The following is a 17821-nucleotide window of genomic DNA, read 5'->3' on the forward strand; positions in this document are numbered from 1 at the left end:
GGGTAGTATTGGTCGGTGGCACTGCTGCCTGGACCGGCCTAATGTCACACATCACCAAGCCTATTCAACAAATTTATTTTGAAAAACAACCAAGAACGTCTGATGTAAAGTATAGCGTGGCCGAGCTGCAGACTTTGAGAAGAGAGGGTTTGTCTTCAGTGGACCATGGGAGGCCTCTTGGAGAGCAGATGGCACCCAGTGTGAATCGCTATCATGGCTCCATAGCAGCACAGAGCAGACACCATGGCCTCTGAAATGTGCATGCTGACGCCTGCAGCCACATTTTGTTGTTATGTAACCGTAACCATCTCACTCAAGTAGATGCCCTGGGCTGTCTGGTGGCAAGGGGCCCTCGCTGAAAGCATTTTTGCCAAAGTGCACCGCAGTGTTCATACGTTTCTATAATTATGAACGTAACTGATTCCATTTGGAGCTCACAGGTTTTCATGCTTTCTGCTTCCAAGTGTTCTGACCAGCTGCTGCTGTAGGGTTGAAAGAGTTGTGCGAGGTGAAAGGCCACCTCGCTAGACGCAGACTAATACAGATACTGGAGGTAATGTAGTCTTAAAGGTGACTCAATGGATGCAAGTCACTTCTGGGTTTAAGCACATTTCTCACTGCTACTGGTGCTGCAGTACGTCATGGATCACGAGGAGGAAGTGTAGCATTTGATTTGCTTGGCTAGTAATGTGTTAAATGCCCCAGCAGAGCTGTCAAGCCCCATTAGCCAGCTGCAGCACTTCAGTCCTTTATGGCCGTCTGAGGTCCACAGGAAAGGCTCGGAAATGCGAGTTTGGATGAGGCTGATAACTTGCTCCAAAAATATCTTGCGGTCCGGGCTCTCCAGACCACTAGGGGAAAACAAGCATTGCAATATTAAAAGCTATTATGAATACTTCAGTGCTTTTGCTTGTGTGTGTGCGTGTGTGTGTCTGGGGGTTTGTGTGTGTGTATGTGCGTTTGTTGCTACAAACAAACATACACAGCCAATCACATTTGTTTCAAAATATGCATTAGTAAAGGTCAACCGTCGTTATCATCTCAACCGCAACATTACTTTTGTTTTCACATGAGGCCCAAATTAACCTCAAATCCATTATGACTTCTGTTTGAAATATTGGCTTATTTTTCTCCGACTTCATTTCGGTAAAAGGTAATAGTAAGTAAGTCCTCGAGGCTTCTATAAATAGCTAAAATAGGTACTTATTGTTTTTTATCTTTTTGCCCTCATGAGTTCTTCCATTTTAAATGGCTTTTAAAAAAATAATGACAGAACTATTTAGGTTTTCTTGTTCAATAAGCTCCATGGGGAAGCCATGTATATTTGATGCCCCAGTCTCCGAGGGTGTCACCAGGTAGGCAGCTGATCTGCCCTCCGCTAGGTAAGCCTTCTCCTCTGTTGTCAGCAGCCCTGAGATGTGGAAAATCATATGCATACGGGTCGTTAATATCTTAACCCACACCTACAGATCCATCCTGTGAGTCACATTGTTTATTTTACCGGAAACCAACTGAACAATACTTAAATTCATGTACGCTTGCGCTGTTTAATATATTGTCTGGGTTACGTACATAGCTGGAGTAGTAGTAGCAGTTAAATTAGACAAAGAAATGCTTTAAATCCTAAAGCACTAAAGCCATAATGTTTTCGTTTCAGTTTGAATCGTAAAAGCAACAACTGCTATTGTACAATGAAGTATATATATTCAATAAATTGTGGATAATAAATACCCATACATTACAAAAATTGAGTTTGTGTTAAATGAGCCAACGTGACATTTCATAAGGCATTAAGGTACAGATCTTTGTAGTCATGAAGAGTCATGATTTATAGCAACATTAACACCCACTTTATGCTCATATGAAATCTAAGATATAGGCTAAAGACTTACACAACCTCAATTTTATTTATGTTTGTCTACATGGTTATATAGCAATAAATAACTGTTTACAATAAAGCTTATACCATAGCAGTCAAATCACACCAGTCAACAGAATAAATAATAAGTATCACTTCACATTTTACAAAAGTCAAATTGTCACGGAAACAATAAAGCATTTTTTACAGGAAAAATAGAATTGTACGCCAGATAAAGGCAGGGATTGTGGATGGAAAAATCAACATCAATTCCTGGGTTAAGAATCAGAAGTCTATGATTCATATGTGTTGCATCTGCGTTCCTGATGCTCACCCTAAAGGACCGTAACAAAAAAAACCTGAATTACAGATGCACTTCAAACCTTTCTTCACATGTCCTTGCTCTTGTTCACAGGTGTAAAGGCAGCCTTGAACAATACTGTTTACATAAACACTGTAAAGTGTCAGCTATGCCTTTCAATGAAGGTTGTTCCCTCTGTTGTTCAATCCGTCTGTCAAGAGGTTTTTAAAGGTATTACGTTAATATATTTTCTGCTATAGATTCTGGCCTTAGCAGAGCACAGACTCAGATCGTGTTAGGCAGCTTCCCTATGTCTCCCCCCATGTGATCTATAAAGGTCATTCAGGGGTCGATGTTCCACGACATCCATGACACCATCCAACAATGGATCGATTCAATGAATCAATTGAAATTCAAACACATTGCAGCCGAGAGGATCAGACCTCGGTGGTGGAGACCTGGGTGACCTCCGTCTGCAGGTCCTCCGTCTGCAGGTCCTCCTGCACACTCCCGCTGCCGGGGACGCCGCCCACTGGGCCCATGCCTAGTCATACAGGCTTCTTGATGGACTCTGCCCGGGCGCATACGGACACGGGCTCCCGGGTGGTGTTGCGGGCCCTTGAGAAGCTGCTCTGGTCCATGCGGGCTCGATTGAGCAGACAGAAGTCCCGGAAGCACCTCTTGAAGTTCTCGTCCAGGAAGGCGTAGAGCACGGGGTTGAGGCTGCTGTTGGTGTACCCCAGGGCGATGCACAGGTGCCACACGGCCACCACCAGAGGGTTCTTCTGGTCGATGGTCACCATGGTCTTGACGATGATGAAGATGTGGATGGGCGTCCAGCAGATGATGAAGGCCGCCACCACCACCAGCACCATGCGGGTGATGCGCCGCAGGTTGCGGTCCTTCTCCTTGGAGCCGGAGAGCAGGCGGACGCTCTTCAGACGCATGATCATCAGGCCGTAGCAGGCGGTGATCACCAGCACCGGCACCACGAAGGCAAAGACAAACACAGAGATCTTGGTCACCGTGTCCCAGTACCACTGTGGCTTTGGGAACCCCAGGGTGCACACGGTCCTGCCTGAGGACACAACAGGATGGATGGTTTAGCACACAGCCACATGGAGCAACTAGACAGGGGTGCCCAAATTCTTCCAAGTAGAGGGCCAAAATGTAATCTGGGGGGGTGGGTCGTGGGCCCAATAATCCATCTGGCTTCTTTAAATCAGAAACATTATTCAAGCACTAGGAAATATTTGAAGACAGTTAAATCAGTAACAGTAGTAGTAGGGTTAGGGTTAGTGCAATAAACAAAGTAAAATGGGACAAAACATGCCCCATTAATCATACATAGCAGAACATACTCATAAATTGACACATTGGAGGCTTAGGCCTTCAACATTCAGCCTGAGGTAGGCCTATCAGTGGGAGAAATGATGCCTGTCCTTGGTTTTTAAAAGTCTCTCAATATCAGGCTCCAGATGACTAAAGGACAAAGTGAGAATTTCATGTAGGTGAGAGTCAGAAACCAACACAGCCTCACCTGTGTCTGTCTCCTTGGTAACGGCCATCACCATGACGGGTACTCCGATGGCGGAGGAGAGGATCCAGATGCAGACGTTGATGAGCTTGGCTTTGGCGGGCGTGCGGAAGTCGAGGGCACGCACGGGGTGGCACACGGCCACATAGCGGTCCACACTCATCATGGTCAGGGTGAAGATGGAGGTGAACATGTTGTAGTAGTCGATGGCGATCACCGCCTTGCAGAGCAGCTCTCCGAAGGGCCACGTGTTCATCAGGTATTTGGCGCTCTGGAAGGGCAGCGTGCTGGTGGCCAGGGCGTCCGCCAGCGCCAGGTTGAAGATGTAGATGTTGGTGGCCGTCTTCATCTTGGTGTACCTGATAAGGAAGAGAAGTAATGGGGAGGGTCCAAGTAAGGATGCTGCTTTCATGTGCCACGATGTTTGGTGATGGTAGTGCAGCTTGTTGCGATCCGAGCAGCAATAGCTCAGGATAGCGGGTTGACTTGTAACCGGCAGGTTGCTGGATTGATCCCTGGCTCCTCCTAGCTGAGTGTTGAGGTGTCCTTGAGCAAGGCCCCTAATCTTAACTGGCTCCCACGAGCCATGGATGTCGCCTTGCATGGTGTGAATTGGTGTGAATGTGGTGCTACTTTAGAAGGCTTCTACACCACAGGTGCAGTAGAGGCCAAGGTCTGCTGCCATATTTCACATTGCCGACTGATGTTTGTCTGCTTTCATTCCTTTGTGGCATTAGACCATCTTCTGAGTTTTTTACACAACACATCAGAAAGGGCAAATCGCAAACCATCCAATGTTGGCAACAACTGAACACTGTTATCTTACCACTAAGTGATGGTTATTGTTTGTTGCGAGCCACCACTTAGTCTTGTTGATGTTGCACTGCTAACAGCGTTACCTAAATTCAGAAATCTGTTATTGCCTTGAATGAATTAAAGTCCTTGTGTACTATATTATCACTGGCTAATTGCATGTTATAAGATCAGCTGTTTAAAGTCTCTGAGCAACATATTTAAAGACATGATAAAAAAGTGATTGACACATTATGGGTTGTAGCTTTCTCAAGAGCACATAAATGACTTATTTGATCTTCATGGAACATGGATAACATTGGTTAATTATTTAGTGTTTGGTATTCATGTGCTTCTTTTTGAAGATGTGTGGATGTTGGCATGGAGTCGCTTTATATTAGCCTAAATATCCCTTTTTAATTCTTAAGTCATTTAAATTCTGTAAATTGTACTCAGATTAGAGTATATTCTGCCAAAGGGCACCAAATACAGGGCAATCTTGTGTGTGAAGGTTATGAATAACCTTTTCCAAATTATGTTTGCTATGTTCACCGAGGTATAAAGTCCAATTAAGTTATTTCAACACCAGTCTGCAATAAAGCAGACATTCCAGTCCAATAGCAAAAACATCCAATTAAATGATTCAGCTCATTTACCCTCGTCACCCCTTCCTCAACACTACCTCCAGCCTTCTGCCTCTCCACCCTACCTCAACCCCTACGTTAGGCCCTTCGACCCTTCCTCCTCCACCACACACCCTACCTCCACCTCCCCAACCTGCCTCCAACCCCCACTCTACCACCACCCCTACCGCCAACCTATCCTCAGCCCCTCCCCCACTACCTCAACTCGCCACCCTACCTCCAGTCCACTCCAACCTACACCCCCCACCCTAGCTTCTGCCCACCCCTCCACCTCTCTTGTTGTTGGTGGTTAATGTGCGGGTGGTTGCGAATAACGTTAGATCTTCATAGTCAGCCCCAATAACAATCACAAATCATAACTAAGTATGCTCTTTGTAGAGCAATGCTCTACAAAGAGCATTGCTGAAGCCACCAGCATGAACATTTATTAACTGTCTTGAGTCGAATTTTCAAAGTGGCTCGTTTAAGTATGTAACTTAAGTTAAATGTCTAATCTTGTTTGTTTGTTTTAATGGAGAGCCAGAGGAATGTATTCTCCATCTTCTTCTTTATAGATGGTGTTTTCTTACCTCACCACACCGTACATAACGAGGATGTTCCCGAGCAGCCCCACTACACAGATCAGAGAGTAGAGCGCTGTGATGCAGACTGCGATGATCAGGTTGGTGCTGTCCCTACTGCTCGCGGGGCCGGTGTCGTTTCCCACCGGATTCTCCAGCACAGGGTCGTCGAAAAAAGTTGCGTTTAAATTATGAAAAGAAGCGGTGTGTTGGTCGCGGAGATCCGCTGTTGAAACAGTTGTGTACTCCATGCCTGGAAATGAAATTCTGCGTGAAAAAATAGGCTTTACCAATGAGCGCGAGAGACGCTTCCAAAAAAAAACATCCAGCGATGCGCGAGCAGAAGCGCTTATTAAAACACTTCCTAAAGCTTCTGGCAAAAGTGATGTTGTAACGGTTAAAGCCCCCAGGAGAGCAGGGATGATGTTACCCCTATTGCTTTCCTCTCCAGAACTCCCACTTTCTCTCTCATCCGCTGCGCGATGCGCACAATAACTGGCACCCTTTGGATAAGTGGAGAGGCTGCACAGAGGGAAGGTATACGACTCTACACGCAGCGTTATTTCTCATTCCATTTCAAACCACCACCACGCTCTGCAGTCCGTCTAGCATGATAGTGCGCGTGTTAATTTTTGATCATCCTTAAGACGTGTTGTTCTTGCCTCATAATGTTTAAACATGTTCCTGCATTCACTGAAATGATGGATGTTGAATTAGAACAAATACTTTGATGAGCCGTGATCTCTTATAGATAATGCTACATAATGACTTCTGAAACGACACATTTCCCTATTTGGCTCCGACTCAGAAATTGCGCACAGTGGGTGAATGTTTTTTTTCTCACACACACACGCGCACACGCACACACACGCGCGCACACACACACACACACACACACACACACACACACACACACACACACACACACACACACACACACACACACACACATAGATTTGCGTGTGTGTGGTGTGCCCATGGGCATGAAAACCTTCTGTGCTTATTGTCAACTTTATTCGGAAACAGATGCAGGGGTTAGGAGGCATCTGGTACATGCTGCATACTGGAGTGATGGACTGGAGGTGTCGGAATCTAACCTAGTGCCCAACCAGTATGGGATAGTTTACTAGTGTACTGGTTAGCAGAAGCCCCCCCCCCACCCTCCGTGTGCTGTAAACCCCCCCCCCCCTACTTACCCTTCATTGGTGTGCTCTCAATGTGCGAGGTCTTCCGGAATGGAGAAACAATTAGTTTGTAATGTTGATGTTCTGTTGTTGTAATGGGTTCTATTTAAGTGTCCATTTGTACTTGGCTGAGGGGAATCCTTGTCTTGTATTCACATGGCTGCATTACTGCCAAAATGTGCTCACATCCTGACAGAAACCACCTGTTTCCTAGAAACAGAGATGTCTCTTAAGTAGGAGCCATTTCTGCCTAGCGAAACACAGTCCCGATCACTGGAGATTCTCTGCAACAAAAATAAAAGTCCAACTATTAATGTTCTCCACGAGGTGCAGGAGGGGGAATACAGAGAAGCATATACTGGACGTGGGAGGCCTGCTACTGCTAACAGGAGAGCCCTCCTCTGTAACAGGTGTGCAGTCTCCTGAGCTGCTACCTTTGCAAACCCGGGCTGGAATCGATATCCTGACTTTGAAAAGTCCTCAGGCAAATGACTGCCATTGTAATCCCAGTGGAATCCATTCAATGAGTTGATGAGTTTGGTGACAAAGGCATCTTGGGTAATCTCTGAGGAACTGCATGCAGTGCTACAGCTGCTACTTTGCTATTTGCAGCTACTATGTCAAGCTTGGAGGATAATTTAACTGGATCGAACAGGCTTTTCAACACACAACCGAGTTTACACAGCCACAATAGCCAAATTAGACACCGGCACTTCATTGGGTTTAGCCATTTTAAACCTCTGGTTGACTGTAATGATGCTCGCCGATAATAAGCAGCCATCTTGTCTATCAGGAATCCTGTTGAGCCTTTGCGGAGCCGTGAAAAACAATCAGGGTTGGAGGGGGGGGGGGGGGGGGGGGGCTTCGGTCAATTATATTGACGTGAGGATTCTTTAGGAGTCCCAATCCCAGTCTGAACCCCCCTAGCGTGAGCCTCCATTAGGGTTCAGAAACCAAAGAGAGAGAAAAAAAATCCATCAGATTGCATAGGACATTGCTCGCTAAACGAGACTCCTTTGTGTGTGCGCTCATCATCTCCAGAGGACGGATTGATCATTATTCCCACGTTGATGACTTTCACGTCTTCGGACTTGTCCCCCTGGTCGGAGCGGAGCAGCCGGTCCTCTGGGAAGGACAGGGGGGTCGGAGGTCCCCATGGCCGCCACACGCAGCCAGGAGAATTCACGTGGAGGGGCCTCAGTGTGGCCTCCACATGATGGGCCCCGTAATGAAGGGCCTTTACGAGACGGAGGTGATGACAGTGGGGAACAATGATTACATCCAAACTAGAGTAAAGGTATGTGTCTGTTCCTTGGAGAGCGACGAGGTACCTGGAGGGCTGTTCCTATTATTAGTATTTGTCTTTGTCCCCCATGGTTTGGAAACACAACTCCAGTACGACATGTATTACGATTTGGTTATGAGGGAGAGAGATCACACACACACGCACGCACGCACGCACGCACGCACGCACGCACGCACGCACGCACACACACACACACACACACACACACACACACACACACACACACACACACACACACACACACACACACACACGTAACAAGTTTACATAATTACTGTTGGTTTTAAATATTGATATGATTTTTAAACATGGAGGTTAGTAGGCCTACTGATGTATAATGCCTCATCCAACTCTCTGGTAATCCATAACTCAAGATACAGCCACACTTTATTTGAAAGAAAATAATCAGCTACAGTATGGATTTATTTTAAAAGTTTTTGGCTCTCAGAATAATATTTCTAGCCAGATCGTATACAATGTTTCTCTCTGCTTCGCCTCACTCCGATCAAACTGAAACGTTGTCATTAAAATCAGGATATGTGTAGAACATAAAAACGGCTCTGCTGCTGGTCTTATAAGTGACTCACTTATAATGTCCTATCGCTTCTGGCAAAGCCATAGGACGCTAAATCGTGAGACTCATTGCAGATGATCACTCCAGTAATGTTTATCTTTGAATGCTTTTTGATTACCAACAGTGCTCAGGTCTGCTGTTCATTGATGACTATTTCTGTGTACATTTTTATTTTTGAACATGACATTCCATAGCTTTCACATCATCACCATTTATACAGAGAGGTATTCAGTGAGAAAGATGTAATTATTTATGGGGATTGATTCAACGCTGTCTCAGTTGACAATTAGTTATGCAGCAGTGACTTCAGCGGATCGACAGATTGCTTTTGTGATTCTTTCCACGTGGTGGAAATAAATTAGCATATTTAGATAGAACGAAGACGGTACACATTTCACCTCACGACACATCATTAAACCTTTCATCTCACCACTCGTTATCAGAGGCTGAGCTAATGCTTCATGCTACGGCTCCCCAGATGCTCTGAGTGTGTCTAGAAATATAGACTGCATCTCAGGCTCCCGAACTTCACCGCTGTGGTTGTAATCAGTAACATTAAGAAAAGCTGTCACAGTTGTACATTTGACTTTTACTGCTTTTGTGGAAGAACATTTGCATTCAACGGATGAGTGACAGCCAAAATAAACCGCATATTTTCTTTTCTTTCATTCCGACCTTTCATTTTCTATCCCCTTCTCGCGGCTCTCCATTTTTCGACCACCTGTCTGTCTGCGAGCACAATGCTGCAGTGAGCCCTAGTGACTTGCTCTCAGGCTGGTCTGTTGACGTGACACACTGCTTGTTGTTATTGCCCTTGGCAGGAGTCTTCTCCGGGGGCGGGTTGTTTGTGCGAGAGTGTGTGTGTGTGTGTGTGAGTGTGTACGTGTGTGAGTGTGTGACTGTGTGTGTGTGTGTGTTTGTGTGTGTGAGTGTGTGACTGTGTGTGTGTGTGTGTGTGTGTGTGTGTGTGTGTGTGTGTGTGTGTGTGTGTGTGTGTGTGTGTGTGTGTGTGTGTGTGTGTGTGTCATTGTGTGCTGAGAGAACAGAATATGGGGTCAGTGTCAGAGAGGCGGAAAATTAGATGGAAGGGAAGTACAATGAACCCATAGCTTATTTCTCTCTCTCTCTCTCTCTCTCTCTCTCTCTCTCTCTCTCTCTCTCTCTCTCTCTCTCTCTCTCTCTCTCTCTCTCTCTCTCTCTCTCTCTCTCTCTCTCTCTCTCTCTCTCTCTCTCTCTCTCTCTCTCTCTCTCTCTCTCTCTCTCTCTCACTGTTTCTCTATTTTGCTCTCTCTGTCTCTGTCTTCTCTACCTCACTGTTTCCCTCTTGTTCCTGACACAGAAAACACTCAAACACTCAGTAAAAGGAACCTGTGACCAGCAACTCTCTCTCTCTCTCTCTCTCTCTCTCTCTCTCTCTCTCTCTCTCTCTCTCTCTCTCTCTCTCTCTCTCTCTCTCTCTCTCTCTCTCTCTCTCTCTCTACAGAAATATACAAACACACACACACACACACACTGACTCCCTGTCACACTATCACACACTCATTCTAACGCATACACACACACACAAACACTCAAACTCAGCAGGAGCAGATTCCTACATAAAAAAATGGTTTAACTGCTGCAGGCATGAGGAGCGAACGATGAGCTTACATAATGGTTGACACGTCAGTCCCTGACCTCAGGTGATTATTCACTTGGTCAGTTGAGTAGTACTCATCAGCGCTCAGCAACACGCGCCAGAACCCAACAACACCCAGCAACTCTAACCAGCACCAACCAACACTAACTCACCAGCACGCACCAGCAGTCCAGCACTCACCAACACTCACCAGCACTAACCAGCCCTAACCAATACTCACCAGCATTAACCAGCACTCACCAGCACTAACCAGTACTTACCAACACTAACCAGCACTCACCAGCACTAACCAACACTCACCAGCACTGACCCGCCCTAACCAACACTCACCAGCACTAACCAACACTCACCAGCACTAACCAGCACTCACCAGCACTAACCAGTACTTACCAACACTCACCACCACTCACCAGCACTCACAAGCACACACTCACCAGCACTAACCAGCACTAACCAACACTCACCAGCACTAACCAACACTCACCAGCACTAACCAACACTAACCAACACTCACCAACACACACCAGCACTAACCAACACTCACCAACACACACCAGCACTAACCAACACTCACCAACATTCACCAGCACTAACCAACACTCACCAATACTCACCAGCACTAACCAACATTCACCAGCACTAACCAACACTCACCAATACTCACCAGCACTCACCAGCACTCACCAACACTCACCAACACTCACCAGCACTCACCAGCACTCACCAACACTCACCAGCACTCACCAGCACTCACCAACACTAACCAACACTCACCAACACTCACCAGCACTCAAATTATATTCAGTATATATATAGAAAGTTTCTGATGGACGACATCTTCGAAAAATCTGAAATCCCACAAAAAGCTGCTAACATGGGGTTGTCAAGGAAACTGCAGCCTAATCTCCATTTGAATTATTTCTTGAAAGAACTGAGGACAGCAGTTGTTAATTGTGCCTGCTGCTCATTCTCTGGGAGGTGATACAGCATGAATGTCGTGTGGGAGAAGCTCTAATCAACCATAGGTTGGAGGCTGAGGTCTGTCCCAGAAACCGGATTTACAAATGTCATAGGAGACACAGGAATCCCTTCTCGTCGGATAACATAACCTCTGCCGGTCTCATTGATTTTGTCCTCAAACGAGACACTGGAAGTCTGTTGTGTAGAAGCTGCTAGCGGAGTTCATGTTTACTAAATGATTGTGCTGAAAGACTTTTCACAAATGACAGAACACTGACGACCCCTCAGTATTTTTATGTAAACGACTCAGTAAGATTAATAATTGATGTTTTGTGGCGCGAAGCAAAGAACAATACGTGTCTCTAATTTATCCAGATAATGGTCGGAGGGCATCACACCCAACAATACATCCATTATACCAAACCCTTCTCCCCTGGTGCCCTATAGTGCTGAACCTAATCATTCTCACAGATCCGCTTGTATTTTGTACACCAGATTGAATATCAATCAACTATTTAGTAGATCTGTGGTCAGAAAGTAGCTTTATGTTGCTTCTTTTTAAGTCCATAAGTGTTCATCTGTGTTGTGTTGGGGCTCTGAGACGCCAGTTAGGGTCTTCTGTCTCTCATCATGAATCTCATGTTGAGGCGGGCTTGCACATCAGAATGCATTGTGGGATTTTTTGTTGGCGACACTCATTCATTTTTAGAGGACTCAAGAGAGTTGTAGTACTGTAAAATCCTAAATCAAAGTAAATATACTGTTACCTTTGTTTTCTAACGCATCTTCATGAGAAATGCTGTGGTAGTTATATATATATATAATAATGCCCCATAATAACAAAGAATTGTACAATTTATTACGAAACCATGACATAAAAAAACAGCAGCAAGCAGCACTTGCAGGGAAGGAAATGGTAAGATAGTAAACAGAGGTCAAAGTGAAGTGGGTCTGCATGGGGGCTGAGGGAATAGAGAAGACTAGCCTGTAAGACTGTGAACAGTGCAACATAAAACAATTTATTGATTTTACATTCAAACTAAAAAAGCCCATTTCCTTTCATGATTTTGAAAACTGCGTTTATGTGTTCTGAGCACTGTTTGACCGCCATTTGCCTGCCTGTTTTTCTGCCTGTCTACAGGGACGCGGGAAGTGGGGGTGCTTAGGGTGCTGCAGCACCCCCCCCCCTGGCGGCCTCTGGCTGTAACTGCAAGTGAGAAGGTTTTATGAACAAATCAATACTTTTTTTTTTTCTTTTTTGAATTTTATCATACAACATGATTTTTCATTTAGTTATTGACATCCACCCTTTTTATGATATTTATCATATTATCATTTCATTTTATTTAGAACATTGTCTGAGTAGGCTGACGTAGGCTATGACGCACAACGCAGAACTGTCGATAGCTGAATATCGTACTATGCTGATTTTACATAAGCATGTTGGTGTTCAACATCTGTTGTAGTGAACATTCTAAAACTGGTGTAAAATGTTACTGCCATATTAATAGACACGTTGAATGTTATCGTTATGTTTCTGGAATCCTGCACGTAAACTGGTTGGCAAAAAAAGAGCAAAGACGGACGGTTCACTTGACGGAGAAACCGTCACTTTCATATCAGACAACTCGTAACTCTGGATGAAAATAAAGGCTTTATTTTATTGTCACTCTCCTTTTAAACCTTTAGAAATAACCTCCTAAATCCTTGTTATAACGCTGTGTATAATCCCGGACTGCAACAGCTTGTCGGCATGTTGTTAGTGTGTGAAATTCAGCACAGTATCAGCCGAGTTGACTCTAATTTCCACATTTTTACAGTATACTTGCTGACGTTTGTGAATAACAGTGGCTAGTTGGCAGAACTCTTTTTACACACCAGTAGAGTGTTTATCAGAGCAGAGCCCTGAATGTTGCGCAGCATTTATTATGACGTCATTATATAGACTCTCTCTCAGCACCCCCCCCCCCCCCCCTTGGACTGACTTCCCGCGTCCCTGGTGTTACCCCCTATGTTTTATTCGATACTTTTCAACAGTGTTACCCCTTACGGGTTTTTCATGACCACAGATAAAAAACGACAGTTTTCCCCCCCCCCCCCCCCCCCCCGTCATCGGAACATTTCTCAGCCCCCCCAACTGTGAATTACTTCCAGCGTCCCTGGTGTTACCCCTTATGTTTTTTTTCATGACGACCAATAAAAAAAGGAACAGTGTTACCCCTTATGTTTTTTTTCGTGACTACCAAAGAAAAACGACAGTGTCACCCCTCATGTTTCATTTGATAAAAACGACAGTGTTACACTGTCGTTTTTTATTGGCCGTCATGAAAAAAAACATAAGGGGTAACACTGTCGTTTTTATTGGTCGTCATGAAAAATAACATAAGGGGTAAGACTGCTGTTTTTTATTGGTCGTCATGAAATAAACATAAGGGGTAACACTGTCGATATTTATCAAATAAAACATAGGGGGTAACACTGTTGTTTTTCTTTGGTCATCATGAAAAAAAACACAAGGGGTAACACTGTCGTTTTTTATTGGTCGTCATGAAAAAAAACGACAGTGTTACCCCTTGTTTTTTTCATGATGACTGATAAAAAACGACAGTGTTACCCCTTATATTTTATTTGACAAAGACAACAGTGTTACCCCTTATGTTTTTTTTCATGACGACCAATAAAAAACAACAGTGTTACCCCTTATGTTTTCTTTCATGACGACCAATAAAAAACAACAGTGTTACCCCTTATGGTTTTTTTCATGACGACCAAAGAAAAACGACAGTGTTACCCCTTATGTTTCATTTGATAAAAACGACAGTGTTACCCCTCATGTTTCATTTGATAAAAACGACAGTGTTACCCCTTGTGTTTTTTTTCATGACGACCAAAGAAAAACAACAGTGTCACCCCCTATGTTTTATTTGATAAATATCGACAGTGTTTTCCCCTTATATTTATTTCATGACCGCCGATAAAAAACGACAGAGTTACCCCTCATGTTTTCCAATAAAAATGACAGTTGCACCCCTGTCTACGTTTTTGCAGGGATCGGAACATGAGCTGTTTAGAGTGTTAACCTCTGAACTTAACAATGCACCATCAAGACACTGGTTAAAGTCATCACAAAGGTTATACTTGACTTTATAATTCGCATGAAATAGAGATAAGAAACTTCCAAGAGAGGTCATCAACCGGACTTGAACCCCAGTCTCCAGGGGGTTAGGTAGAGTGCACCCCACTGCACCACTGAGGCGATGACAATACACAATCAATCATCAATAAAGAGGATATACATGACATTAAAATGTATGTGTATTTCTATTATTTCCCTTATTTTTTTTTTCAAGACAACAAATAATAAACAACAGTGTTACCCCTTATGTTTTTTTTCATGACGACCAAAAAAAACAACAGTGTTACCCCCTTTATGTTTTTTTTCATGACGACCAATAAAAAACAACAGTGTTACCCCTTATGTTTTTTTTCATGACGACCAATAAAAAACAACAGTGTTACCCCTTACGTTTTTTTGATGACAACCAATAAAAAACGACAGTGTTACCCCTTAGGTTTTTTTTCATGACGACCAATAAAAAACAACAGTGTTACCCCTTTTATGTTTTTTTTTATGACGACCAATAAAAAACAACATGGTTACCCCTTATGTTTTTTTTCATGACGACCAATAAAAAACAACAATGTTACCCCTTATGTTTTTTTTCATGACGACCAATAAAAAAAGGAACAGTGTTACCCCTTATGTTTTTTTTCATGACGACCAATAAAAAAAGGAACAGTGTTACCCCTTATGTTTTTTTTCGTGACTACCAAAGAAAAACGACAGTGTCACCCCTCATGTTTCATTTGATAAAAACGACAGTGTTACACTGTCGTTTTTTATTGGCCGTCATGAAAAAAAACATAAGGGGTAACACTGTCGTTTTTATTGGTCGTCATGAAAAAAAACATAAGGGGTAAGACTGCTGTTTTTTATTGGTCGTCATGAAATAAACATAAGAGGTAACACTGTCGATATTTATCAAATAAAACATAGGGGGTAACACTGTTGTTTTTCTTTGGTCGTCATGAAAAAAACCACAAGGGGTAACACTGTCGTTTTTTATTGGTCGTCATGAAAAAAAACGACAGTGTTACCCCTTGTTTTTTTCATGATGACTGATAAAAAACGACAGTGTTACCCCTTATATTTTATTTGACAAAGACAACAGTGTTACCCCTTATGTTTTTTTTCATGACGACCAATAAAAAACAACAGTGTTACCCCTTATGTTTTCTTTCATGACGACCAATAAAAAACAACAGTGTTACCCCTTCTGGTTTTTTTCATGACGACCAAAGAAAAACGACAGTGTTACCCCTTATGTTTCATTTGATAAAAACGACAGTGTTACCCCTCATGTTTCATTTGATAAAAACGACAGTGTTACCCCTTGTGTTTTTTTTCATGACGACCAAAGAAAAACAACAGTGTCACCCCCTATGTTTTATTTGATAAATATCGACAGTGTTTTCCCCTTATATTTATTTCATGACGGCCGATAAAAAACGACAGAGTTACCCCTCATGTTTTTTCCATGTTGACCAATAAATAACAACAGTGGCACCCCTGTCGACGTTTTTGCAGGGATCGGAACAGGAGCTGTTTAGAGTGTTAACCTCCGAATTTAACAATGCACCATCAAGACACCGGTTAAAGTCATCACAAAGGTTATACTTGAATTTATAATTCGCATGAAATAGAGATAAGAAACTTCCAACAGAGGTCATCAAGCGGACTTGAACCCCGGTCTCCAGGGGGTTAGGCAGAGTGCACCCCACTGCACCACTGAGGCGATGACAATACACAATAATCAATCATCATTAAAGAGGATATACATGACATTAAAATGTATGTGTGTATTTCTATTATTTCCCTTGTGGTTTTTTTCATGACGACCAATAAAAAACAACAGTGTTACCCCTTACGTTTTTTTCATGACGACCAATAAAAAACGACAGTGTTACCCCTTAGGTTTTTTTTCATGACGACCAATAAAAAACAACAGTGTTACCCCTTATGTTTTTTTTTCATGACGACCAATAAAAAACAACAGTGTTACCCAGGGACGCGGGAAGTGGGGGTGCTTAGGGTGCTGCAGCGGCCCCTGGCTGTAACTGCAAGTGAGAAAGTTTTCAACAAATCAATACTTTTTTTTTGTTGTATAATTTTATCATACAACATGATTTTTCATTAAATTATTGACATCCACCCTTTTTATGATATTTATCATATTATCGGTACTATGCTGATTTTACATAAGCATGTTGGTGTTCAACATCTGTTGTAGTGAACATTCTAAAACTGGTGTAAAATGTTGCTGCCATATTAATAGACACGTTGAATGTTATCGTTTTGATTCTGGAATCCCGCACGTAAACTGGTTGGCAAAAAAAAGAGCAAAGACGGGCGGTTCACTTGACGGAGAAATCGTCACCTTCCTCATATCAGACAACTCGTAAGTCTGGATGAAAATTAAGGCTTTCTATTATTGTCACTTTCCTTTGTAAACCTTTAGAAATGACCTCCTGAATCCTTGTTATAACGCTGTGTATAATCCCGGACCGCAACAGCTTGTCGGCATGTTGTTAGTGTGTGAAATTCAGCCCAGTATCAGCCGAGTTGACTCTAATTTCCACATTGTTTATTTGCTAACGTTTGTGAATAACAGTGGCTAGTTGGCAGAACTCTTTTTACACACCAGTAGAGTGTTTATCAGAGCGGATCCCTGAATGTGACGTCACCCCTCATCTCGTCTCTGTAAACAACGGATGTTGCGCAGCATTTATTATGACGTCATTATATAGATTCTCTCTCAGCACCCCCCCCTCGGACTGACTTCCCGCGTCCCTGCCTGTCTATCAATTTTTTTTTTTTATCTATGACTACTGATTAACCTTCATGAATACACAAAAGGCAGTAACACAAATGTAGGAGCAGAAATGATTGACCAATCTTGATGGTTTGACCGATCGCTTTAATGCCTTTCACACACAGGGCTCTGCTGCATGTGTGTGTGTCCTCATGCATTAGGCTTCACTTCCCTTTAGCTCCCTGCTAAAGAGCCAGGCAGCGTAACCCTACACCAATTATTCCACCAATCTAATCCAGATCAGTGTGGGTTTGGCCGGGTCCAGCCAGGCGTTCCCAGGCCACACCACGGAGGAGCCGTCCGGCCCAAGACAAACGGAGGGCCTTGTTTAATCACCGTCTCATCGGAGACGAGGACTGCGTGGGTTTGAGAACTAATAAGAATAGCCTGGATCTGATGATTGAAAAATGAGGGTGCCGCAGTCAGGGGGCAATAAAGGGAAAGCTCTCGCTGACCACTGATTGCAAAGTCCAGAGAAAGGTGTGACATTCAAGGGGAGAGGATGATTGTAGACGTTGGGCTCCGGTTTTCCA

The 17821-nt window shown here is 43.6% G+C and overlaps 1 protein-coding gene across 1 annotated transcript; it reads right to left on the reverse strand.

Moving 5' to 3' along the window:
- Positions 1-1522: 1522 nt before the first annotated feature.
- On the reverse strand, positions 1523-6637 carry oprd1b (opioid receptor, delta 1b). The gene is made up of 3 exons (XM_060065413.1): positions 5702-6637; positions 3700-4055; positions 1523-3237 (listed from the first exon to the last, which is right to left on the reverse strand). The coding sequence occupies exons 1-3, from the start codon at positions 5941-5943 to the stop codon at positions 2708-2710; spliced, it is 1128 nt and encodes a 375-aa protein (XP_059921396.1). The 5' UTR covers positions 5944-6637; the 3' UTR covers positions 1523-2707.
- Positions 6638-17821: the final 11184 nt, after the last annotated feature.

This window comes from Gadus macrocephalus, chromosome 11 (assembly GCF_031168955.1).
Source record: "Gadus macrocephalus chromosome 11, ASM3116895v1".
Taxonomy (NCBI): domain Eukaryota; kingdom Metazoa; phylum Chordata; class Actinopteri; order Gadiformes; family Gadidae; genus Gadus; species Gadus macrocephalus.

Coding starts and splice junctions, on each gene's coding strand:
- oprd1b (XM_060065413.1), bottom strand. CDS start 5,943: ATGGAGTACACAACTGTTTCAACAGCGGATCTCCGCGACCAACACACC. Junction 4,056..5,701: donor GTTATGTACGGTGTGGTGAG/GTAAGAAAACAC, acceptor CTTCCTTATCAG/GTACACCAAGATGAAGACGG. Junction 3,238..3,699: donor TACCAAGGAGACAGACACAG/GTGAGGCTGTGT, acceptor TTGTGTCCTCAG/GCAGGACCGTGTGCACCCTG.